General features: G+C 31.8%; 5 protein-coding genes across 28 annotated transcripts; 3 read left to right on the top strand and 2 right to left on the bottom strand.

The window, feature by feature from the left end:
* Positions 1 to 692: 692 nt before the first annotated feature.
* Positions 693 to 7,740, top strand: Cul3 (cullin 3). 3 transcript variants are annotated; one of them, XM_012299148.2, is made up of 14 exons: positions 693 to 1,714; positions 2,814 to 3,197; positions 3,272 to 3,475; positions 3,549 to 3,728; positions 3,896 to 4,270; positions 4,459 to 4,629; positions 4,698 to 4,805; positions 4,873 to 5,050; positions 5,155 to 5,393; positions 5,486 to 5,655; positions 5,771 to 5,909; positions 6,005 to 6,132; positions 6,222 to 6,280; positions 7,426 to 7,740. In XM_012299148.2, exons 1-13 carry the CDS (start codon positions 1,655 to 1,657, stop codon positions 6,244 to 6,246), a joined length of 2,361 nt encoding a protein of 786 aa, XP_012154538.1. In that variant the 5' UTR covers positions 693 to 1,654; the 3' UTR covers positions 6,247 to 6,280; positions 7,426 to 7,740. The 3 variants fall into 3 exon arrangements, with proteins under 3 accessions (XP_012154538.1, XP_003700577.1, XP_012154537.1); XM_003700529.3 differs by lacking the exon at positions 7,426 to 7,740 and adding an exon at positions 6,594 to 7,186; XM_012299147.2 differs by having other exon boundaries at positions 694 to 1,714; positions 7,440 to 7,740.
* On the bottom strand, positions 7,631 to 10,112 carry Ubc10 (ubiquitin conjugating enzyme 10). 4 transcript variants are annotated; one of them, XM_012299149.2, is made up of 4 exons: positions 9,793 to 10,112; positions 9,327 to 9,455; positions 8,911 to 9,097; positions 7,631 to 8,840 (listed from the first exon to the last, which is right to left on the bottom strand). In XM_012299149.2, the coding sequence occupies exons 1-4, from the start codon at positions 9,817 to 9,819 to the stop codon at positions 8,671 to 8,673; spliced, it is 513 nt and encodes a 170-aa protein (XP_012154539.1). In that variant the 5' UTR covers positions 9,820 to 10,112; the 3' UTR covers positions 7,631 to 8,670. The 4 variants fall into 4 exon arrangements, with proteins under 4 accessions (XP_012154539.1, XP_003700578.1, XP_012154540.1 ...); XM_003700530.3 differs by having other exon boundaries at positions 9,360 to 9,455; positions 9,793 to 10,110; XM_012299150.2 differs by having other exon boundaries at positions 9,686 to 9,809.
* Positions 10,113 to 10,205: 93 nt separating this feature from the next.
* On the top strand, positions 10,206 to 14,252 carry Cog2 (conserved oligomeric Golgi complex subunit 2). 6 transcript variants are annotated; one of them, XM_076537367.1, is made up of 13 exons: positions 10,206 to 10,521; positions 10,723 to 10,902; positions 10,983 to 11,210; positions 11,279 to 11,545; positions 11,630 to 11,931; positions 11,998 to 12,115; positions 12,185 to 12,507; positions 12,597 to 12,663; positions 12,739 to 12,919; positions 12,988 to 13,267; positions 13,342 to 13,522; positions 13,584 to 13,704; positions 13,988 to 14,252. In XM_076537367.1, exons 2-12 carry the CDS (start codon positions 10,834 to 10,836, stop codon positions 13,665 to 13,667), a joined length of 2,100 nt encoding a protein of 699 aa, XP_076393482.1. In that variant the 5' UTR covers positions 10,206 to 10,521; positions 10,723 to 10,833; the 3' UTR covers positions 13,668 to 13,704; positions 13,988 to 14,252. The 6 variants fall into 6 exon arrangements, 2 of the variants coding, with proteins under 2 accessions (XP_076393482.1, XP_012154562.1); XM_012299172.2 differs by having other exon boundaries at positions 13,809 to 14,252; XR_001097660.2 differs by having other exon boundaries at positions 13,342 to 13,704; positions 13,809 to 14,252.
* Positions 13,846 to 16,091, bottom strand: fsd (transmembrane protein fates-shifted). 7 transcript variants are annotated; one of them, XM_012299167.2, is made up of 8 exons: positions 15,575 to 15,928; positions 15,331 to 15,474; positions 15,162 to 15,263; positions 15,001 to 15,069; positions 14,791 to 14,929; positions 14,513 to 14,714; positions 14,290 to 14,451; positions 13,846 to 14,210 (listed from the first exon to the last, which is right to left on the bottom strand). In XM_012299167.2, exons 1-8 carry the CDS (start codon positions 15,642 to 15,644, stop codon positions 13,944 to 13,946), a joined length of 1,155 nt encoding a protein of 384 aa, XP_012154557.2. In that variant the 5' UTR covers positions 15,645 to 15,928; the 3' UTR covers positions 13,846 to 13,943. The 7 variants fall into 7 exon arrangements, with proteins under 7 accessions (XP_012154557.2, XP_012154558.2, XP_076393508.1 ...); XM_012299168.2 differs by having other exon boundaries at positions 15,394 to 15,474; XM_076537393.1 differs by lacking the exons at positions 15,331 to 15,474; positions 15,575 to 15,928 and adding an exon at positions 15,935 to 16,091.
* A 1,217-nt stretch (positions 16,092 to 17,308) lies between these two features.
* On the top strand, positions 17,309 to 23,969 carry Pfrx (6-phosphofructo-2-kinase/fructose-2,6-biphosphatase). 8 transcript variants are annotated; one of them, XM_076537388.1, is made up of 8 exons: positions 17,309 to 17,591; positions 17,838 to 18,101; positions 19,635 to 20,062; positions 20,344 to 20,715; positions 20,777 to 20,878; positions 21,217 to 21,451; positions 21,916 to 22,043; positions 22,839 to 23,969. In XM_076537388.1, exons 2-8 carry the CDS (start codon positions 18,023 to 18,025, stop codon positions 22,893 to 22,895), a joined length of 1,401 nt encoding a protein of 466 aa, XP_076393503.1. In that variant the 5' UTR covers positions 17,309 to 17,591; positions 17,838 to 18,022; the 3' UTR covers positions 22,896 to 23,969. The 8 variants fall into 8 exon arrangements, 5 of the variants coding, with proteins under 5 accessions (XP_076393503.1, XP_012154552.1, XP_012154554.1 ...); XM_012299162.2 differs by having other exon boundaries at positions 17,309 to 17,673; XR_001097657.2 differs by lacking the exon at positions 17,309 to 17,591 and adding an exon at positions 22,208 to 22,548 and having other exon boundaries at positions 17,616 to 18,101.
* Positions 23,970 to 24,034: the final 65 nt, after the last annotated feature.

Here is a 24,034-nt window from a genome sequence, read left to right as displayed (position 1 = left end):
TATCATGATTCTACATTCTTACGCCGATGATTACGAATAAATAAGATAGACTCATAAGCATAAAGAAATATTTAATGACTGTTTTCATGTAACGTAAATTTTACGCATCTGATTTTCATAAATTTAGTAACTAGATAATGAGAATTCATATCTTTGCGCATATCCTCACTTTCAGTTCTATATATCTTATAATCTATGGCATTGCGCATGCGTTTTCATGAAGATTATGACACGGAAAGTATATACACAGTGACATAAAGTTCTGTGCTTGTTACATCTCGAGAATTGCAGTATATTTTACTCTTTATACGAAATTCTTTTTGTTTTATATTCATATACTTGAAGAATATGTGGAAAAAATTGAATATAACGTTTTCAATTTTATATATTTTTCACATTATCATTGGTTATCGTTTTTCGTTTATTTTTCTCCGCTGTGTATATGATCACGAAATCAGAAATAGGCTATAGAGGACCATCGCAATTGCGAATAAGAGGTGCGCAATCGATATAGTTACAGAATTCTTTGTGGATTTACTGTTCTGCAGGAGACAATACTGAATCGTACAACATAGCTAATTTCAGTAGGTTCCCTCCTTCGTGTTGTCCACTAAAACATACATTTCTATTTATTGGTCACATATACGTAGTGAGCAAAATATAGAAACAGTGATAAGTGGCACACAACGAGTACAATCTCATTTAAAAATTTCTTAATTTAAGTTTAGAAATTTATGTAGAATCTTGAAATGTTGTAAATTTGGAAATCTGGTATCTCGGGGATTTGTAAATTTGAGAATTTTAGAATTTGAGGATTTGGATCACCAAGTATGTATGTTTGGTGTCAAGAACGTCATAATGGCGCACGTGCGTTGCTGTTGGTTACGAAGCATACGCGAACCAATCAAAACTGATATGCGCAGAAGGAAGGAACATTCGTCGAATGATGAATATGGTCTCCCTCGTTAAACGAAGTATACGCTCTTACCAATGTTCGTGATTCGTGTCCATGTAGCGTATCGTTTTCAGTGATATATTGTGTATCCAACATCGAACCGTAGGATGGAAACTCGAGTTATCACAATCTAAATTCACTATGCCTCGAAAAACGCTAGAAACGTATCAACAATCACGTTGACCTATTCAAAAACCTAACGATATCAAGGTGTATTTTTGAGATCTGACAGATTCGTTGTTTCGTGACAGAAGCGTGATATTTTTTGTTTCGTTTCATCTCTATTCATCCTTTTTTCCTGTTTTTCTCTCACGTTCATCTCCCCTTTACTTTTCAACCCTTAAGCATATTATCCCCCAAAAAAGAGCACTGTTCATCCTTCCTCCCCCCTCCCTGTCGCCCCCTTTCGCTCTGTCTCTTACCAAGTCTCTCATTTTTTCCCCCTCTTCCAATATCGCGTATTTTTCTTTCTTTTATTAAATGTTCACGATAACAATACAATTTTTGGTACTCTCGTATATCGTAAACGTGGATGAGTGATTGTATTTTTGAGCGGGAGCCGATCATCGGCTAATACTTCCTTTACGCGAGTGAATGCTCTCTACGTTTAACTGGTGTCAATGTATACACGGTGTAACGTTATCCTAGGATTAGCCAGAAAGTATTTCTAAAAGATTCTTCGTCTAACTAGAATTCGACATGATGAAGAGCAGTAATATGATTAAGAAAGAAAGCAAAATGCGCATACGTGCTTTTCCGGTGAGTACAGCTTCTTTCACTTTCGTTCGTTTTATTTCTTAAAATCTATTTATTTCTTATTTCTTTTTCTTCGTTCCTTTTTATTTATCTTACAAACTTGTTAATATATGTTCTATTTGAATCTTCTTACACACACGTATATATCGATAACCTATTCTTTTAAATTGTATGTCAATTGATAAAAAGTGTTAGTTAAATGTGGAAGTAAATGTGCTTTTGTTATTTCATTATTTATCATGAATATAAATTTAATGCTTTAGTACACATTAACGTGTAGCACTATGATTAATTTCATATCGGTATTCAGGCTCCATTTGTTTTTGATATTTTGAAAATTGTACACAATGGTATCATATGTTCTGTCATAAGGATGAATATATCAGCAGATATTTCATTGGCACAGTTACTATAGAGGCATAAAAGACAAGTAATGAAATATAAATATTGTAACGTTACTATGTTTATTGATGACTTTTGGATTATTTTGTCAATAAAGATTTAAATCTGTGATTTTTGTATAGAAAATTTGTAATTATAAGATGCTCCTATTTAAATTTCGTGTTAAATAAGATGATATTAAAAATTTGTTAAAAAACTTTCAACACCCGTCACATTAAACATTTGTGTATCTGTTTGTGATGATGTTTTACTCTGTATGTAATTTGTTAAAATGGTATTTAAATTTTATTGGTTATATTTGTCATTGAAGCAGTATACATTGTGTATTTAACATTTTTTATCAATGTCTTTTTGATTCTTGTTTCATGAAAATGATAGACAAGTATAAAGTTTGAAATAATTTAAATGGAAACAAATTTCATAAGGTTAACATACAATTGTATTTATATGTAAATGTATACATAATGTATCTTTTAATACTGTACCTATTATGGATTATTTTGAGTCTAATATACTTTCCTTCCCTTTTTTTCAATAAGGTCAGTTTTTAAATGGTTCCAATATTCTTGCTTGAATTCCAATTATCTTGTTTCCAAGTTAGATATTTGATTGTTTAAGTATTTTATGATTTAAACTTAATTTTACTCTTTTATAATCATATGCATTAGTAATGATTAAGATCATATTTCCACTTTTTTAGACTACTATGGATGAAAAGTATGTAGAAAGTATTTGGGCACTATTGAAAAATGCTATTCAAGAAATTCAGAAGAAAAATAATTCGGGTCTTAGTTTTGAAGAACTTTATCGGAATGCTTATACTATGGTTCTTCATAAGTATGGAGAACGTTTATATACAGGTTTAAAGGAAGTAGTAACACACCACTTGGAAAATAAAGTACGAGAAGATGTACTAAGATCTCTCCACAATAATTTTCTTCAAACTTTGAATCAGGCTTGGAATGATCATCAAACATCGATGGTAATGATCAGAGATATTTTGATGTACATGGATAGAGTGTATGTTCAACAGAATGATGTAGACAATGTTTACAATTTGGGACTTATCATATTTAGAGATCAAGTAAGTATCAGTGAAATGAACATGGTAATAGATTTCAGATTAATAGCAAGTAAAAATAACTGGTTTACTTTTAGGTGGTTAGATATGGATGTGTTAGAGATCATTTACGAGAAACATTACTAGGTATGGTAGCAAGAGAAAGAAGGGGAGAAGTAGTAGATCGCATAGCGATAAAAAATGCTTGTCAAATGTTAATGTTACTTGGCATTAACAGCCGTCAAGTGTATGAAGAAGATTTTGAAAGGCCTTTTTTACAACAGAGTGCTGAATTTTATAGAGTAAGGAAGCATGTTATACATATCTTTATTAAAATCTTCATACAATTATTTATCTTATTTGTTATGTGTTTAGATGGAATCTCAAAAATTTTTGGCAGAAAATAGTGCATCGGTATATATAAAAAAAGTTGAAGCTAGAATTTGTGAAGAATCAGAAAGAGCAAAACATTATTTAGATGAATCTACTGAACCACGAATAGTGGAAGTTGTAGAAGAAGAATTAATTAAAATTCATATGAGAACCATTGTCGAGGTATTATATTTATATTATTTACAACAAAAAGTAATATTTGTATTATAATACATATAGCATTATTCTTAAAGTCATGTTTTGTTCACATCCCAAATTTCTATGATACTTTCAGTTTATTCTAAGGGTCTTGATTTCATGATATAGCACTACTATTTTTTTTATTTCAGATGGAAAATAGTGGTGTAGTACATATGCTCAAAAATCAGAAAACTGAAGATCTCGCTTGCATGTATAAATTATTTTCAAGGGTTTCGGACGGTTTGCGTACAGTGTGTGATTGCGTTTCTCAGTTTCTCAAGGAACAAGGACGTGCCATGGTTCAAGAAGAACACGAATCAACGACAAATGCCGTTCTTTTTATTCAGAATTTATTGGATTTGAAAGACCGTTTCGACCATTTTCTTCATTATTCATTTAACAACGATAAAAATTATAAACAAATGATCGCATCTGACTTTGAATATTTTTTAAATTTAAATACAAAGAGTCCAGAATACTTATCGCTCTTCATTGATGACAAGCTGAAAAAGGGTGTTAAAGGGGTTAGTTCTGTTAACTGTATTCCTATAGATAAGTACTTACGGTAGGTAATAACGCGAAATTTTACTAAATCTATTGTATTCTACAAAGGATTAATGTATATCGAAACAATTTTCCTTGAAATTTTCACTTACACTTGTTAATTACCATTTACCTTTAAAGATATTAGTATTTTGTTTACTCATTACAGATGACGGAACAAGAAATTGAAGGTATTTTGGACAAAACCATGGTTTTGTTCCGATTTCTTCAAGAAAAAGACGTATTTGAACGATATTATAAACAACATTTAGCTAAACGTCTTCTCTTGAATAAATCTGTGTCCGACGATAGCGAAAAAAATATGATATCCAAACTTAAGGTAAAATTTATTTTGTCATACTTTGTCATACTCTGGCAAGATTTATTAACATTTGTACTTCCACTTAGACTGAATGCGGGTGTCAATTCACATCAAAATTAGAAGGAATGTTTAAAGACATAACAGTCAGCAATACCATCATGGATAAATTTAAGGATCATGTCCTTACATCTATTGTAAGTAAATAGTCGATACATTTAAGTAATTATAGATAATTGATTCTTTAATTCTTTTGTACCACAGACAAATCTGCACGGAGTGGATATAAGCGTAAGAGTTTTGACAACTGGTTTTTGGCCAACACAATCTGCAACTCCAAAGTGTAGTATACCAGTAGCACCACGAGATGCTTTCGATGCCTTCCGACGTTTTTATCTTGCTAAACATAGTGGACGACAGTTAACGTTACAACCACAATTAGGTTAATAATAAATTAGTTTCAATGATAAATTCATTCCTTGTGTTTTTGTTTGCTTAATATTTTTGAATGATTTAGTAGTTTACAATTGAATATCAACTTTTTAGGGTCGGCGGATTTAAATGCTGTATTTTATGGACCACGAAGGGAAGAAAACAGCTGCGGCGGGTTGGATACACCATCGTCTTCAAGTTCCATTGGTAACGGAAGTGGAAGTACTAATGGTAGTATTTTAAGTCAACGTAGTAGCGGTTGCGGCAACACAAGGAAACATATAATACAAGTATCAACTTATCAAATGTGCGTTTTGATGTTGTTCAACAAAAGAGACAAATTGACGTATGAGGTCAGTTTTAACAGCCAGTCTATCGTCGGTACTTTTATAATGAAATTTCAATGTTTTAAGATTATCTATACAATGTATGAAACGTTGCGTAGGAAATTCAAGGTGAAACCGATATTCCAGAGAGAGACTTGGTTAGAGCATTGCAATCTCTCGCAATGGGCAAAGCTACGCAAAGAGTATTATTGAAACATCCTCGTACAAAAGAAATAGAACCTTCACACTGTTTTTGCGTCAATGACAGCTTTAGTAGTAAATTACACAGGTACTGTTTCTGCGCTGAAGTGAAATCATACAAACATATTTCTTTTCTTCTTTTTTTTTAATAAGCCTTTTATTTTAATACATTTTTTTTATAAATTTTATATAATTTTACAAAGAGTAAAGATTCAAACGGTGGCAGCAAAAGGTGAATCGGAACCGGAGAGGAGAGAAACGCGTAATAAAGTCGACGAAGACAGAAAACACGAGATAGAAGCAGCTATTGTTCGTATTATGAAAGATAGGAAGCGTATGCCTGTACGTAACAATATATAAATACGTGTTTCTTTGTATACAATCGTTTGAACGTTTACGTGTTTTAATCTCATTATTTATATTTTTAACTTTTATAGCACAATATACTTGTAACAGAAGTCACAGAACAATTAAGAGGCAGATTTTTACCTTCACCCGTAATAATTAAAAAACGTATTGAAGGTTTAATCGAGCGAGAGTATTTGGCACGCACGCCAGAAGATAGGTACACGTTACAGTTATTTATTCCATTTTTAGTTCGATTATGGTATTATTATTTTAATGTCAATATTGATTATATTTATTTGATTACAGAAAGGTGTACACGTATGTTGCTTAATGTTCGAATTCAAATATTGGATCTGTACAAACATGTAAGTAATTTGTAATAATGCGTATTTCGTTAATTGTATTTCAATGTTTCATTATATTCTGCTAAGTTGTGTGTTGTACCATGAGTTATCATCGAGTAAGAATTGTTATTTTATAAATACGGTTAAAATTATCGTATATGAGGCATTCTGCATCAACTGCCATATTACTGGAACAGATTGATAACTTTACATTCCCCTCGATTCCTCATGATTGTTTTTTTTTCCTTTTTTTTTATAAATAAATTTCTATCTTATATCATTTACCATATTTATAGTATGAATTATCGTTGAAAAAATTTCTACTTGTCAACAGACGAAATTTGATGGAAAAACTTGACAGGAAGATTCAGCAATCTTATAAAGTAAATTGAGATTAATTGATGTTGATTGCCTCAAAATTCAAAGAGAATATATACCTAGATACGTTTAATAATTGACTAGTTCGGTGGAAAAGGTTAATGTAAAGGTGATCGAACTATTTAAAATTTATACTTTCAAGTATAAAATGAAGGTTTATAAGAATATGTTCTATAATATCATTAGCACGTTCTTCTTTTAATTTATGTCACATATGGTCGAATTGTGTGCATACATCGACTATAATAGAAAATTGTAATTTAAATTTACTAATGTTTAGTCAAACACATTTATTAATAGTGAATTGGAGAGCAAGTAATAATAGTTAAAATTGATTCACTCATCGGGCGCGATACGATTAAGGCATTTTTTTACACTTGCAAAACTGCGATTAACTACAATCATATACAGTTTAGAGAAATACACCATAAATTTCATAAAAATATCGATGTTATACAGCGATTTTATTTATACTCGTGGTTATCTATTATATGTGTATATAAGTAGCGTGAGTGTATATCTAAGAATATATTTGCCCCATTTTCAATATTCGATTATTTTATTTTAAATATTTTCCATGTCCTTGTTCAAATTGGATTCCTTCATCCGGACTCTTATCTTCGAATAAGAATAACTACTTTATAACAACAATTAAAATTTAATTGACAATGAAATAAATAAAATTGCGGAAAAAATTTAGTACATTTTTTGCAAGTTTCACCTCTTCCACCTGACTCATCAATTATATTGTTACATACAAATTAATCCAATTCTTCGTTAAATCGCAGAATATTTATTGTAGTATGCCAAAAGTGGAACCTACGAGTCTATAACAGATGCGGAATTTATTGACGAAATTAAAAAAGTAAAAAAAGTGCGCGGATGAGCTTATATAAAGACGAAGAACGTAATAAAAGAATGAAAGTTATGATTAAAAACTATTATTATGGGCTCGTGTGTTGAAAGATGGAAAAAAATGTGAAATGCATCATATTTTTATTTTCATTTATATCTTTATTTATTAATATAGAGATTTAATATTTAAACAAACGGTTTTACCCTTTCTTACGCAAACTGAATAAAAATAAAACCCTGTAAAAGTAGCCCTTCGTTTCAATACGCTTTAAATACAAGGTGTCACATTGACTCCATCCTATCCTTTTTATCCCATTCGACGTTGGATCTCGCAAAATTGAATACACTCGAGTTTCCCGTATTCGAATATCTATTTGTATGTAATGGTATACCAAGGTAAGCTCAAGACTTGTTCATAAATTGTTCAAGCGTCACACCATTCATAATTGAGAATTTTCACATTGTTTTTTCTACGCATACCATATTGTGTAAAGTAACAAATTAATAAAGATATAAACTTGATTTCTTCTAAATCTAATTTCTATTAAATGCTTTAATATTACATCTAAGAAGAACAGCTACATACATAATGTATTATAATTTGAATACAAATAGTTTGTATTTTATATACGTATATAAAAATTGAATTAAATGTTCAAAATAACACTAAACAGAAAGGATATTAGTATTGTTTTTTAGTAATTACATAAACTTATGTACATTTATATTCGTTTATGGGCTTAAATGATACGCATAAAAATTCGTCTAGAACTCCTTCAAAAAATTAACATTATGATAATGCATCCACAACGCTGGAAGTAAATGCGTTACTTTAATAAGTTACGCTTACTTACAATTATAACTGTTTTGCTGTAACACAAAAAGAATAGATGACACCTTTTTGAATTGTATGGATCGTAATCACATAGCTTCAAAATACAAATTGTATACAATATCATACAATTAGTTTATTATATTTTACTTTGTTCTGAAAAATCTGTTCATCCGCTTTATAAACATTACAATTTGCACATATTTATATCATTGTCGGTAATTAACCAATACTGTACACATGTATCTCAACTTGTTTTTCATGTAACAGTTAAGTCTATGCTGGCTTCAATTAAATTATCTGACCGGTGGCAGGCATCTCGGTGAAAAGAATTGGTCACCCATGGTTATTCGTTAGACGATGATGACTCCCTCCTCTTTTCTGCATGCTTCTTTGTGAACTCTTCAGCATTTTTTAAAAATTTTTTTCTATCCTTCAAAAATTCTTCAGCAAGGTCTGCCCTTAATGGATGCTCTGGTTCTGGATCATTCACTAACGCTATTAAAGCTTGTACGACTGTGGAAATAAATTAAAATTTATTGTTTATCCTTTATACCTTATAATAATAAACTTAAGGGAAATTTACCTTGATCCGTTTTCGTAGCTGGTTTCCAATTTTCAGCACTAATAATCGGCAAGCATACCTGTCCTTTTTCATCAACATTCGGATGATATATTTTAGTTTTAAAGTTTATCTTTGGAGGCTTAAAAGGATATTCTGCAGGGAAATTTATTTCAATGCGAAACGCTCCCTTATTATATGGCGGATTATCCTAAAATGTATTAAAATACATATACACGAAAATTTTCTACTTAACATTATCATAGAACACATACTGTATGCACTTAAAATTGGTATTGTTATGTTTCCACATAACTTTAAAAATAAAACATAGGATCATTTAATACATCCACAAGCAAAATATTATGCTTCATTGTATACAATTAACTGTAGATATCTTTACAAATGTGATTAGATTAGGTTAGGTTAGATTAAATTACATCGGTAAAACTGAACGATACACTGCAACATACCGGCAATATAAGGCCTTGCCAAGTAAGAATATTTGACTCGTCTACTTGAATATTTGTAAAATTTTTCATTGCCGAAGCTCTTAAATCACCAAGTTCCTGAAAGAAGAAAGTGATAATTACCCAGATAGCTAGCAGAAAACTAATTACCGAATCGAATGTTTTAAGATTTAATGACAAAGTATTTTTTAGTAGTTTGAAAGGATTAGAATCGTAATAAAATATTTTGTATAAATAACGATAGAAATATTAATGTTCTATATTATAATAAAAAAGTTCAGCATCGCTGAAGAAGATACTGCAAGGAACTACTTTTGTTAATCACCTACATTCTACATGGTAAACGCACTGCAATTATAAATCATGTTTTATAGTCTCTATCACGAATCAAATCGATTAGATAATTTTTATTCGACTGTCAAAAGCTTTGATTTACCTTTTGCAATCTTTTCGTAGCTGCCATTTTGAAAATAAATTTCACTAAAAGTAGCAAAACTTGTCAAGTCCTCGATGGCTTCACGGCTATTTCGCCTTTAAAAATACCCTAGTATTTTCGATAAAAATCTTTAGAAAACGAAGTTGTAGAAATTTCTGTTTGTTGTATTTTCTTTTATAATTTATAACACAACTTTCTCATTAATGAAAGTATAAGTAGATATTTATTATTGGTCACAAATGTGAATTGCAAACCATCCATTCGTTTGGCTGTACGCGTGCGTGCGTGCATGCGTGGTATACACGCATATAGTGAAATTCATGAAAGCGTCGAACGACGAGTTTTCGTTCATTCTGCGCATCTTAACTCTGATTGGTTTAGCGCTCTTCGTAACCAACGGTAACGAACATGCGTTCTTAGGATGACTGCGACGCCGTTTGTGCATACTACCTATCTTTTATCTATTTATTACGCCGTTTTACCTCTTATTTATTCTATGTATCGTCATCTTTTTCTATTTCAATATTTCTGTCCATCGAACGTATGAACAGCACAGCAAACAAGCCTGTCATGAAAAGGCAGTACAAGTAGTAGGGGAGCTTTCTGATACAGTTCAGAAGTTCTAAACCCATTCGAGCTGCGCGAGGCGATAATATTTTCTCCTAACTTCGAGTACTTATGTATAAATACATGCATACGTCATGTTCATGGATTGAGTTAGGTCAAAAAGTACTGTGCTTTCGAGTTGAAATATATTTTGTAATTGTAATATAAAACACATATTTGTCTGCTAATTAATTGCAATAAAAATTCATTGTTATACAATATTATTTTTACGTCATCAAACTATCACTTGTTTTTTTAATTTGCCAGCTGATACTTGTCATTGTGTTTATGATACTAGAATAAGTTCTTAATCATTTTTTTTAGATACTGCACTCTATAAACTAAAAATGATGAATGTATGACATTTATAAATATATAAACAAATTCACTGAAGAAAAAAATTTTTTATAAGAAGATCAATAAACAAAAGACACCATGTCGAAAGAAATTAATTTACCAAAAGTCCCAAAAGATCTGTGTTTCACAGATCTTGATTTTATTCAGGTGATGATTTTTGTATATTTCAAGCTAACAAATTACTACATTGTATCAGATTTTTTAATTTAATACCTTATCAATTTTAGCCAAATTTTAATGTGGATACTTTTCTACAAGAACACAGAAAAAATTCAAAGTTGGAAACAATGCGGGATGATTTAGGAATATATTTGAAATTATTAAGGTCTGCTATGATCGATTTAATCAATAGAGATTATACAGATTTTGTTAATTTATCAAGTAATCTCATTGGTTTGGATAAAGCTATTAATAATTTGCAAACACCGTTGGGTCAATTGAAGGAAGAAGTAATGGTAAAGTATCAAAAAAAATTTGAAGTTGCACAACATATTTTACTAAAATTTAATCTTTTCCATAATAGCAAATACGACAGACTTTAGATGATGAAATTACTGTAATCTCAAATAACATGAATGATAGTAAAAAAATTAGAGAGTACAAGAAAAGTATATTTAGTTTGCAGCATATTTACAACTCTTCAAATAAATTATCCAAAATCTTATGTTTGAATACATTTCTTGAAAGTTCTGTTAAAATAGACATTTTGGAACAAGCTGCAGCAGAATTCAGTCAATTACAATTTTACCTATCTAGATGCAAATTGGATACTATCAACGACAAACAAAAAGTATGCATGTACTTGACAAATAGTTTAAAATAAATTTATCTGTTTCTTATTTGTATTAGTCACAGAAAACTTATATTGTTATAGGAGTGTGAAAAACTTGAACAATTGTACATGAAATATCTCAATGAGTTTTTCTTAGCATGTGTGCAAGAAAAAAATTCTACCTTTTTAATTCGATGTTTAAGAATTTACATTATGCTTGATAAAATTAGTAATGCAGAAAATTTAATAAGAAATGAAGTTGTCAGTCCATTGGTTCATAACGCAATTAATATAGAAAATTTACAAACCAATTTACTTGGCCTACAAAATATTTATAATATGCTGTTGAATATTTTGAATGTAGAACTCAAGCAACTTTTAGATATCACACTATATCCTGATAGGTATGTATACTACTTCTGATAAATTTCAGCTATGTGTAGCACTACAATTTGTTACGTATATTTCAGATATTCTGTGAAAGGTTTCAATTTTTTGGTAAACAGTTTTTGGGTTGATGTGGAAGAAAAGATTGAGCAATACATTAAATGTATTTTTGCTCCTGGAGATCCAATATTATTTCATTCGGTTAGCAAATAAAATGAATAATACTTTTATCTTTATAGCAATATATCATACTGTGACATACAATTTCAGAGATACATAGCAACTTTGGAGTTCTTAGAAAAATTGGAAGCAGAGTGTGTTACAACTGAATCTTTAGCAGCATTAAAAGCAAATTCACAATACAAACACTTCTTAAAAAAGTGGAATTTGCCAGTCTATTTTCAAATACGATTTCAAGAAATAACCAGTGCAATTGAAGCGGTATTAACCGAACCAATATCACCATCATGTGTGAAAGGAACATTGGAAACCCTTGCACAAAATGATTTTTCTCTTCATGCAACCACTATTACATGGGACAATCTACAAAAAATTTGGTCTAATGACATATATTTGTATCAGCTATTCCATCGGTAATTATTCATATTAAGTATTATACAGTTAATATGCTACTTTTGAAAAAGATAAAAGGTAGTAATAATTTGTTATATTTCACATGTAGATTTTGGAAATTCAGTCTTCAGATATGTGCCAGATATCAAACATGGATTCAAGAAGCACTTAAAGAAGTATAAAATATAACACTTTTCTAGATTATGAAACACAATAAAATAATTAATTTTAATTTTTTTTTTTATATAAAGGTATGGACAATAGAAAGCGAAACAAATAATTTAAACAAAGCAGAACATTCCACGAGATTGAACTTTCTTATTTGTTTGTACAAAGATGTACAAAAATTTATAGCCAGACTTCCGTCTTGTTTAGAGATCACCCAATCAAAACTTAAACAGGGAACCCCAAGAGTATTGAAATTATTAGAAGGTTGTGATAAAAAATATTAACATACTTTACAGCTTATAATTGAATTGTTATTATATTTTGCTTTACAGATTCTCTCAACGAAACAATAAATAATTTAAGAACTATTTTGCCACAAATCACAGAAGAAATTGTGAATGAACTTTTGAAACAAGGTATAGTACATTTAAAACAAGTCAGTGATATACCAAGATTGTTTAGACGTACGAAAAGGGATATACCAACAAAACCATGTGCTTATGTGAAGAATAGTCTTACATTTCTCATAAATTTCCATGCGGAATATAAAAATGTGATATTAGATGACGTTAATCATTGGTTGGAATTAGCTCTTTCATCATTAACTGAACAGTAAGAAGAAATAATACACGATGGTTTTAAATATTGTGGTAATTGTTTAAATGTATCATATTTTGTGATTACAGTTATTTAGCTTCTGTAACAGATGTTTTAACTTCGGTACAAAAAACTGAAGAAAGCTTGAGGAGATTGAAAAAAATTCGTGACAAATCGACCGGTTCCTTTTCTTCTGAAGTCCAGGGAATCAGCGACGATGAAAAAATACGCATTCAATTACAAGTTGACGTACAAGCTTACGCTAATATGGTGAAAAATTTTATGAAACTATCAACTCCTTACCATGGAAAGTTCGTTCAACTTATTTCAGATTACACAAATGCAAATTTCAACTTCAAACGTGATTCATGTGGATGAATTACTGCACGCTGTTGAAGCAATTATCAAAAGATAATGTTTTTTCTTTGTTTTTAAATGGTCTACTCAAGCATGTAAGTGTACATATATATTTTCTAAACTACATTTGTAATAAAACATTATCGTATCTTTTAATGTTGAATGGTCAGCAAATTTTCTGTTTATTTTTAAATTTTAGAAGATATATGAAATTTCTCAGAATAATTTCCAAATGATTTACATAACAGACATTTAATGTATTATTTACATAAATATTTATATTACAAAAGTCGTATTTATATTTTAACTGCTCGTTTGCAAAACATGGAATCTCCTAACAAGTATCCCACCAATCACTCTGCGGTAATTCAATTGTAGTGATAGCATCTTGATGGGGATAAAGTGGATGCCACCAATCTAAAATTTGACAATTAACAACATCATTTAAAATAACTTGATTTGTCAGTGTACTAGGAATATCTGACGTTCCAAATCCGAGCTGCAGTCGATGATCTTTAAAACCTGGCATTAAAGTCATTGATACAGACTGCAGAACCAAACCAATTACAGGTGGCAGCATACTATACTTTAAGCAAGTTACCTATAAATTATATGGTAAAATAAATACAACGTTTGACGAGAACGTATCACACTTAGTTATATAATAATACAATAAATACCCTAAGTACTTTACAGCCCTCTTCTGGATTTACAGCTACATCTTCCAACATTTCAAGAAAATCTGTTTTTTTAACATTCATTTGGGGTTTTCGCTTTAACGAGCCGGTTGATTTCGGAATTTCCTTCAATTTAAAGTAAAAATACCATCGCATTTTTCCTTCCTGGAAGCAGATTTTAGTAATTATTGAAAATAACATTTATAAACATTTTTGTAATACTTACCTTGTGCCACATAAGACAACATCGTCTTTTCACAAGGGAGTGAGGTTCATCTTGTCTTAAGTAAGATATATCATCAACTTCTCTTTTTAAGGCAAAATAAGTATAATGTAATGTTCGAATAACACACGCGCGTAGTCCATGTGTGCGGACCATACAATGTGGTTGCAAACGTTCTGGCAAACCAGGAATAAATTTATAATACCTACAATCATATTCAATTTACTATTGTATTACTAATGTTTAGAAAATTATGATCATTCACTCCAAGGTAAACTTACGATTTATATAAATGAAACCAAAATTTGCCAGTGGTTGTTACATGGTAAGAACTTCTACATATTCGAGCAAATTTTCCAACAGCCTCTGGGCTAATATATTCAGATATAATGAACCATATATCCAATGGATAGTCTACGCCTATTAAATGGTCGAAACAATTGTTTTTCACATAAATCTATGAATATATTTTGATCAGTACATATGTTTACCTTCATCTTCTATTATATCCTTCCTGGAAGAACTAGTTTCTCTGTTTCTCCTCTGCCTTACTAAGATACCTACACATGGGATATATCTTATTATATCCGTTAAATTGAATTAGTGTAATTCGAACAGAAAAGGTAGTTTCTTTTTAAACAAATAGATTTACCGTTTTTCTTTGACTTATTTGTATCGGGTAAGTTTTGATCATTCTCATCCATTTCTTTCAAGAAGTATGTATCTTCTTTTTGTCTGGTTACTTCTTGTTTCACTGTAAAAGAAAGGCAAGAATATGACATTAAACATTATTGGTTTGCTTATACACAAACATGTATTACATTTCTTTTTCAAAACAGAAATGGCACAATAAAAAGTTGATTGAAATGTATTGAAAAAATAACCTTCAGAGGAAACATTTGTCACAGCCTTTTTAAATCTGGCGTGAGTCCGTGATGAATTTGCAAAATCGTCAATGGTTACATCTTCCATGGAACAATAAAATAGTTAATGAATTTAATTACAAACATGGAAATTTGCGGAAATGTAACTATAGCATAACAATAATGTAACATAATAATTAACCTCCAATCAAATTGTCATTGCCATTTTCCCCATTTACTTTTCGGCTAGATTTTTTTCTTAACGAAGGCATGATGTTACACGCTACGTTGTTATATTTTTACAGCGATCAGGTACTCGTTATTATAGAACAAAACTTAAAATTTACAATTATTTACAGTACGCATAGATGACACTACATCCATCACATTTTTTTTATTAATGTTAAACAAGGAAATTATGTTTAGTTATACACTGCACCCTATTACTATATTTTTATATTATTTACTTCACAACAAATTATATTTCATCAGTGTTTGTTCATCTTACACACGTCAGCCCTGATTGGTTCGATTACACTTTACAATCAAGTGCAATACGTACATTCAATTGCAAATATGACTTCTCTGGAAAAATGGCAGCCAAGGGGAATAACTCCCTAATGCCGGCAATAACATTCGTGCATTGGTACGCATTATGTCTAGTTTACAAAGCCCATTTTCGAACACGATAAATAATAAAATTTCCGCAAACATAATCTTACATTTAACAGTAAGTTGTTGTATTACATATTTTACGTATCTACAAGGTAATTTTAGGAATTGCAACAGGATAAAAAAAAATGTTCTATAACTGGATTCTACATTAAATTACCTCGGTGATTTAGTATGTAAACAGATATAGGAGGCAGTGGTGTATCATAAAGTAATTAATATAAAAAATTGTAAGTACTTTGGAAGTCTAATTTTTGTATGTATTTCAAAATTTAAATTTTCGCGCGCCGACTGGAAATTGTACTGCTACCGCTATCTAGCGGTGAAATGTGGAAATTAATGGAATTAATTCTGAATAAGTTTTGTGAATTTATTGACTCTCGGATTTGTTAATAATTATGTTATATTATTCATTAATTTGAAGAAAGCCAATATTAATCAAATTGCGAAAAAAAAAAACAGGTACGTGCGGCGTCATCTGACGGCGGACTTGTGAAGCGTCCGCTACTCACTGTTGCTTCCGCCTACTGCCACAAGGTGTCGTCGGTGGTATTCTTTTCAGAAAACGCGCGTAAATATGAATTTTAAACATATAGATCGTTCTAAATACTTTGAAAGTATTATTTTATAAGTATTATCTATACAAAATTGAAGTTGTATGCTTCTCATTACTAAAATAATGTGGATAAAATCTTGCTAATTTAACGTTAGGTATAATTCTCAAAATCGATTACAGTTTCTTAATATTTATATAATATATTAAAAAGATTAGCAAATATATTAGTACAGCTAAAATCCTGTGTCTTCTTCCTGCATCTTAGGTACTTCAGGAACCCAAAATCGATGACCCCTCGAGAACGGCATGCCATATTTTATTGTATCTTTAATAGATATAGCAGATGATATAAATATATTGAACATTTAATACCTTTTCAAGAAGGATGTTTTCTCTGAATCTTATTTTAAGTGCTTTTGAAAATGCATAAATAACTTGTTAACCTCTCAGAATCGCGTAACCCTATTCGTCACTTTTTATTTACGGACATTTCTTATTGGCTGTTAAAATAAATGACAAAATTAGCGGGGTTTCATTCGTGTTTTCGATTTTTACAGATTACCTCTACACTGATGAGTATTTGAATCAAATTGAACTTATAACAAACATATCATAGTAAAGAACATTTTTGTTGATGTTTCTTTGCACTTTTGTACATGAAAGCATAAGGAATTGGTTAAAAAAGAATAAAGTGACGTCAAGAGAAGTCGCGTGATCATTCTCGAGGCTACGGACTGGTTGAAGGTATTTCATATAAACAGTGGTGTTCGTTAAAAATCTGGTTCGAACTAGTGATCTATTTTTGTTAATCAAATACGAATGTTGTTTTCCGAAAGGATAACCTCTACCGAGGGGAAACGCGTTGAGTCGATAGAATGAGATTCAGACAATTTTTACAAAAGTCGGAAATCTTTCGAAGCTTCTTTTGAAGGACAAAACGGAGCCACACAATGAGAGTTACTGCCGAAAAGATTTCCCCGCACCACAATCCGTACGCAATAATAATCGTTTTAAGATTCGAGGCCTATACGTAGCGTGGCGCGTACTAAAGTTCGGATTTTTCCGGCGGAACGGTAGGTGCGCGTTACTCTTCCGTCTCCGCTTCAGTTTTTTTCTGTCTTCTTTTATCTTACTTCTGTGGAGCTTATCGACGACTATAATATTTTTCTTGGCTCTTTCGGGGATTTTACGATAATGCCAAATTAACACAATGATATACCGTAAATATGAATTGTAGGATAGGACCGCAGTGACAGTGAGATTACCGCAACGAATTCCCATGCGTGTTCAATGACTGACAGATACGTGGTGCGTGCGAGGCTAGTGAGACTTAAGAATTTGTGTTCATTTACTTCGTAAGCGGAGTTTAGTGAAATAGCTGTTTGACTATAAAAACAAAGTACATTTACGTAGTGTCGTAGAATGACTGATCCGAAAATCGAAATGCATTACACACCACCAAGCTCGGACACCATTCAAACGAAACCTTTTCCCATTCGAGGTAAGACATTCATAACCATAAATACAACTACCCTCATAAATGTTTATGCAAAGTCTCTGGAAAGAATAAAAGTTAAGTTTAAATATTTGATTCCTGTACCATCAATATTCTTCTGTTCCTTTTTACACTTCCCTGAGGTTCTGCACACGAAGGAATATTACTAACAATACGGAATCGTTGATATATGTTTATTTTGATTTATAAAAATGTAGTTTTCCTTTACGCGCGCTATTGCATCTGCAATCACGGTTTAGAAACATAACCTGTAAAAGCGAAACATCTTTAGATTGCCCGTAACCTGTTCTCGTAAATGGCATGATTGAGAGAACATGTATTAAAGGATTATCTGAAATGATTGATTTTTATAGTAATATGAAAGTAATTGAAGCAGGAACAAAATTGTATCTGAAACCATAAAAATTAGCTTTATTGTTGACCTTGATTATATACGATTAATCTTTAGTATTAATAGTATTGTTCGTACGTTGTGCATCGTACAGAAACAAATCTTTATATATTACGCACATTATAAAGGGTACGAATTAAAATGCTAACTTGCATAAGAAATGTAGAATTTATTTTTCCGGTTCACATTAATGTTTTTACAGAAGTTGTACCTTGGTCTTTGCTCGATTATTACCACCAACCAAGCGATAAAATTAATCTCGAACGATTAGACTGCAGTTAAAAGCGTTGACGATTGTTTGTATGACGGTCATTTTACATGATTATTTATAAAATAATAAATAATGAACTGTTTGCGTTACAAAAACATTTGAACGCCTGCTGCGATTAATGCTGTTTTATCTGATAAAGATCTACGCGCGCATTCGATGTAACATTCGATTCGATTCTCACCGAATTTATTTATGCGAGAATCGAATTCGATTAATCGCAAGGTCTAAATTAGCAAACATTGGCAATAGCATCTATGAAGAATCGTAAATTTCTTTGAATAGCTAATTTATTCTGATCTCGCATAAATCTTGAACATGTCAAGTAAGTTGCAACACAAACGTAAATTTAAATTTACTGTGTTTGTTCGAAATTAAGAAATTCAGTGTGCAATATCTCGGCGAAGTTTTTTCGTGCTGAGAGCAAGTGTACCCGCAAAGGAAGGGACTATCAATATAGCAAAAAATCCAATAAAGATAAATATAAAAAGAAGTGTATCTATATACGTACATAATATAAAGATAAATAAAAAACACGTTGTGTGCACGCGATACGACGAGATACGAGCTCACATTGGTATGGATCGGTTAATCGTGGTGTTGTGCGGAAATCGAACGATACATATCGGACATCGATATAATCGATTAGATCAAAATTTCAAATTAACATGAACCTTAAATATCAAAGTGAGTATCGTGTTTTCGATAACGTATTTTTGTCTGCAATATTAGAAATTGTTGTTTCGTTTATTAGGCACACCAATTGATATCAGTTTAAGAATGAAAGGATCAGAATTTAAGAAAAAAAGTGCTATTCGTAATGGAGGCTTTATCAAAATTTTGTGTGGTTTGATTTCAGGCGAACGAGCTAATTTCGTAAATAAGCCACATGTGATCGCGATGGTTGGACTGCCGGCACGTGGCAAGACTTACATATCCAAGAAATTATGCAGATATTTGAACTGGATTGGAATAAATACGAAAGTTTTCAACTTGGGAGAGTATAGACGGCATGCGACTACCGCGTATCAGTGCCATGAGTTTTTCCGTCCTGATAATATAAAAGCAATGGCGATACGTACCCAGTGTGCGATGGATGCTCTCAATGATGTCTGTCAATGGCTCGAAAGCGGGGACGGCGAGGTAGCCGTTTTCGACGCCACTAATTCCACCATAGAAAGGCGTCAGCTAATAAGAAACATCGTTGTCGAGAAAATGGGTTTCAAGCTGTTCTTCGTCGAGTCCGTCTGTAACGACCCGGAAATCGTTGAACAGAATATCATGGAAGTATGGAAATTCTTCTAAATGCACCTGCAAAATCGTAATAATTACTGTAGTACCGACGTAATTTTAGATTAGTCCATATATCTGAGTCGCAGGAGAACATAAAACATGTAGAGACTTAATAAGATTTTATGTTACGTTCAAACAGTACATGATTCGAAGAAAGTAATTTTGTAGTCACTCCACTTAATTTATGGACTGATCTTAACACTTTGTACTGAATTTGTTAGTAGCTTGATTAGGAGAAATAGTCCACTAATGAGATGTAATTTCTGTTCGCACAGGTGAAAGTGAGCAGTCCAGATTACGCAAATATGAACAAGGAAGAAGTACTGGCTGATTTCATGTTAAGAATCGAACACTATCAAGAGAAGTATCAGCCACTGGACGAGAATCAAGAAAGCGATCTCTCCTTTATGAAAATCTACAACACAGGGGAGAAAGTGCTGGTTCACAAGCATGAGGGTCATATACAAAGTAGGATAGTTTATTATCTTATGAACATCCATATAGTGCCACGTACAATCTATTTAACTAGGCACGGCGAAAGCGTGATGAACCTCGAAGGTAAAATAGGCGGAGACTCGGAGTTGAGCGAAAGAGGCTGGGAATATGCCAAAGCGTTAGCTACCTATATTACTAATCAGGATATACAGGTAAGAATTGCATGGAAAGATATGTTCTATTGAAAAAAAACTAATAAAATTCTTATTGTAGGGTTTGAGAGTGTGGACCAGCTGGCTGAAGAGGACCATACAGACAGCAAGCGACGTGAATGCACCTCAAGAAAGGTGGAAAGCACTAAATGAGATTGATGCGGTAACTGATATACTAATAAGAAACACCATTATGCATGCTAAATATCGAATAGTATTCGCTCTTCTTGTGTAATGCAACTCTCCTTAAAATTCTAAGTTTTTTCAAAACAACTTAGTCATACTTGATGTTATCAGCAAAACTAGATTAGTCTTACCCCGCGTAGAAATTGAGTGTACGTCAATAAGCGGATTAAAAACGATAAAATCTTTATTTTATCTACAAGGAAATTCAATAAAACTTATGTAACAATATATTACAGATTGTAGAAACTAGAATATTGACATTAGATATTGTATTACAATGGATTGTTCAAATGATTGAATGATATTTATGCATAGGGTATCTGTGAAGAAATGACTTATGAAGAAATCTCGGAGAAGTATCCAACAGACTTTGCTGCTAGGGATCAAAATAAATTTTCATATCGTTATCCAAGAGGAGAGAGTTATGAAGATTTAGTTGCACGACTGGAACCGGTGATCATGGAGCTAGAACGTCAGGGTAATGTTCTGGTAGTTACTCACCAAGCGGTTTTGCGATGTCTACTTGCTTATTTCCTAGATAAAAGTGCGGGTAAGTATTTCTTTGATCAGATAGTATTATTGTTACATAAAAATCTGAAAAAGATCCCTGTATCGTACCATGATTAAAAAATAACGTATTCCAATTCATTTACATCGCATCGCACATACATGTAAATGCGAATTAGGAATATCAAATTGACGAAGTTGCGTAACATTACGTTTTGAAATGAAATAGAAAAATAGAGATCAAGATGTGGATGACGCAGTTGTACACGCAATGGAAGTTCAAGATACCCACATATAGTTGTTTACATAATTTTATTACCGCAAATTGCGCGCAGTTTACTTAACTTGATTAGCGTTGGTTTTACACAATCCATTTGATGTTTTAAGAAGGAAGCCATAGTAAACTGTAAACTCTTCAAAGAATACGCTGTTCTTTTCCTCTCTTCATTATTACAATTTGGTGAAAACATATGTACAATTCTCACTATATTTTTTGTACTGTTACAGATGAATTGCCATATTTGCAAGTACCGTTACATACTATAATCAAATTAACGCCGGTCGCTTATGGTTGTAAAGTGGAGCACATTCGATTACCTATTGATGCAGTGGATACACATCGACCGAAACCAAAGGTAGCAATGATTTAGAATTGTATAGTTGTCTCATTTCACGCTGTAAATATCCTATTGCGCAGTTTTGCTGATTAGAAAAAGAAATGATACAATCGAGATATTCCTATTCTCCACTATTCATTAAATAAAATTCCTCATGTTCTCTTATGTTTTAATGTTCCCAGAGTGCCTGACCATTAGTGGATTAGGACCATTTTCTCGTATCTAATCTTGAACTAACGTATTCTAAAGTTGTCTGCTCTTCCTCCAATTTTCAAGCTTTGCGAATTTAAAAACATAGTGCATGCATTTCTTTATTACATGATACGGGTACCATTTAAGACGTCGTACCATGCATGTACTTATTATTCGATAATAAGGTGGTAATGATTTTGTATAAATATGCGTAATGATAGATGTTGATAGTTTGTTAATTACGACAATTAGAGGACACCATCGTCAGAGGGAAACAATTGTAAATACAATTATTTACAATTACTCTTTTAAATAAATCGTATACTGGATGGTAAATATTTATTAGTATGGATGTAAATTATTAGTAGTAAATAAGTGTTGTAAAACGTAGAGAACAAAAATTTGTGTATAGTGACGTAATCTGAACATATTATATATTGTTTGTCAAGCGGTACGACGTGACCATAAAATATTCCTTATTAAAATCTGCTTTATAAACTATAGTAGCAAGTCATTTTGTTTATCTGTACTGTCCGTGCCTAGTAATATAGAACCTGCCGCTTAATCTAGCTGGACCATTATGAAGACAATGTAACGGCCCTTTTGTGAAACTCTTTTCAGATCCCAGGATATCTAGAGGAACGATTCAAAAGGAAAGGAAATTTACTTCGCACGTGATAACAACAACGTTTATAGCACGACAGAGCTAATTGTTACGATTGTTACGAGGTGCTGAAGACGCATTCTTTTGGCAGCTGGCTGCCTTTGCACATTCAATGCAACGTGCATCTGTTTACTTCCTATTTTAAACAATTTAGACGAAATATACCTAACAGCATCCAAGCTGTACCTTGTACAAGTTACTCGACCGAAAGGTTCTTTTCTAATACAGTGGAGTCTCACTAAACGGGACTGTAAGAGATTATTATTCTTCACATGAAATATTTGAAAATTTGGAAGTCCATGAATTTGAAATTACTAAATTTTTCTGTACACTAAAAAGAGGGAGGTCTATTCCTAGCGTGCGTAAAAGGAACTTGCTCAATAAGCCACATGAAACGGAGGCATGTAGCGAGACTGCACTGTAATTGTGAACATAACATAAATGTGAACGCGTATATTTCTGACTTTTACATCGTCGAGCTCACCTTTGAAAGAACACTAGGATATTTTATGTAATGAAATTCACGGGGAAGTACCTGGTGGAAACTCGAGACAGCATGTAACCACTTACGTACATTAGTTTCGAAGGTAACTAAAGTGAATCTATCGTGATGATCGTACTCGAATTAGCGAGAAAAAAATAATAGGACTAATTGCTTCATATTCGATCGGTGAATTTGCAAAATATTTTGCTGCTGTTAAAAAAATCGTAATTAATCGCCACAGATATCTCTTAAGTACATAGTGGTTATATAATGACGTTTTATGTGTTATACAGACGTATTTTATCAATGTTCCGGCAATCGTCAACTTACCGAGCTGTGTATATTGATCAGGAAATAATTAAGAATCATTAATATATTACATAGGGCAATTGTCCTAAGCAAGAATCATATTTCCAGAATTTATTGTCTTATACTATAATGTAGTAGCCTGTATGAAGAAATAGGTTCCAGAATATTTTTGTCAAAATGATTACGCAGTGCAAAAGACCGACAACTTTTTGAAGCATAATTTATTTCAAGAGAAGTGTACATATTTTTTTAATGTCCTTCATGACAGAAAAAATAAATTTACTTGATAAACAAATTGTTTTCATATCTTAATTTCAATATTACCTTTGCATCTAAGTGCGACAAATAAATAAGTGATAA

This window comes from Megachile rotundata, chromosome 11 (assembly GCF_050947335.1).
Source record: "Megachile rotundata isolate GNS110a chromosome 11, iyMegRotu1, whole genome shotgun sequence".
NCBI classification, from domain to species: Eukaryota; Metazoa; Arthropoda; class Insecta; order Hymenoptera; family Megachilidae; genus Megachile; species Megachile rotundata.
The sequence above is the reverse complement of the archived record's forward strand: the minus strand, read 5'-3'. Positions and strand labels throughout refer to the sequence as shown.

Excerpts from the sequence above, each read along its gene's own strand:
- Cul3 (XM_012299148.2), top strand. The coding sequence starts at position 1,655 with ATGATGAAGAGCAGTAATATGATTAAGAAAGAAAGCAAAATGCGCATA. Across the intron at positions 3,476-3,548 it reads AGAGTGCTGAATTTTATAGA|ATGGAATCTCAAAAATTTTT; the intron begins GTAAGGAAGCAT and ends TTATGTGTTTAG. Across the intron at positions 4,630-4,697 it reads ATATGATATCCAAACTTAAG|ACTGAATGCGGGTGTCAATT; the intron begins GTAAAATTTATT and ends ACTTCCACTTAG.
- Ubc10 (XM_012299149.2), bottom strand. The coding sequence starts at position 9,819 with ATGGCAGCTACGAAAAGATTGCAAAAG. Across the intron at positions 9,456-9,792 it reads CTACGAAAAGATTGCAAAAG|GAACTTGGTGATTTAAGAGC; the intron begins GTAAATCAAAGC and ends TTCTTCTTTCAG. Across the intron at positions 9,098-9,326 it reads TATCGTTCAGTTTTACCGAT|GATAATCCGCCATATAATAA; the intron begins GTAATTTAATCT and ends AATACATTTTAG.
- Cog2 (XM_076537367.1), top strand. The coding sequence starts at position 10,834 with ATGTCGAAAGAAATTAATTTACCAAAAGTCCCAAAAGATCTGTGTTTC. Across the intron at positions 12,116-12,184 it reads ATCCAATATTATTTCATTCG|AGATACATAGCAACTTTGGA; the intron begins GTTAGCAAATAA and ends ATACAATTTCAG. Across the intron at positions 12,508-12,596 it reads TTGTATCAGCTATTCCATCG|ATTTTGGAAATTCAGTCTTC; the intron begins GTAATTATTCAT and ends TTTCACATGTAG.
- fsd (XM_012299167.2), bottom strand. The coding sequence starts at position 15,644 with ATGCCTTCGTTAAGAAAAAAATCTAGCCGAAAAGTAAATGGGGAAAAT. Across the intron at positions 15,264-15,330 it reads TTCTGTTTTGAAAAAGAAAT|TGAAACAAGAAGTAACCAGA; the intron begins GTAATACATGTT and ends TTTCTTTTACAG. Across the intron at positions 15,070-15,161 it reads AAATAAGTCAAAGAAAAACG|GTATCTTAGTAAGGCAGAGG; the intron begins GTAAATCTATTT and ends TCCCATGTGTAG.
- Pfrx (XM_076537388.1), top strand. The coding sequence starts at position 18,023 with ATGACTGATCCGAAAATCGAAATGCATTACACACCACCAAGCTCGGAC. Across the intron at positions 20,716-20,776 it reads TTACTAATCAGGATATACAG|GGTTTGAGAGTGTGGACCAG; the intron begins GTAAGAATTGCA and ends TTCTTATTGTAG. Across the intron at positions 21,452-21,915 it reads TTTCCTAGATAAAAGTGCGG|ATGAATTGCCATATTTGCAA; the intron begins GTAAGTATTTCT and ends GTACTGTTACAG.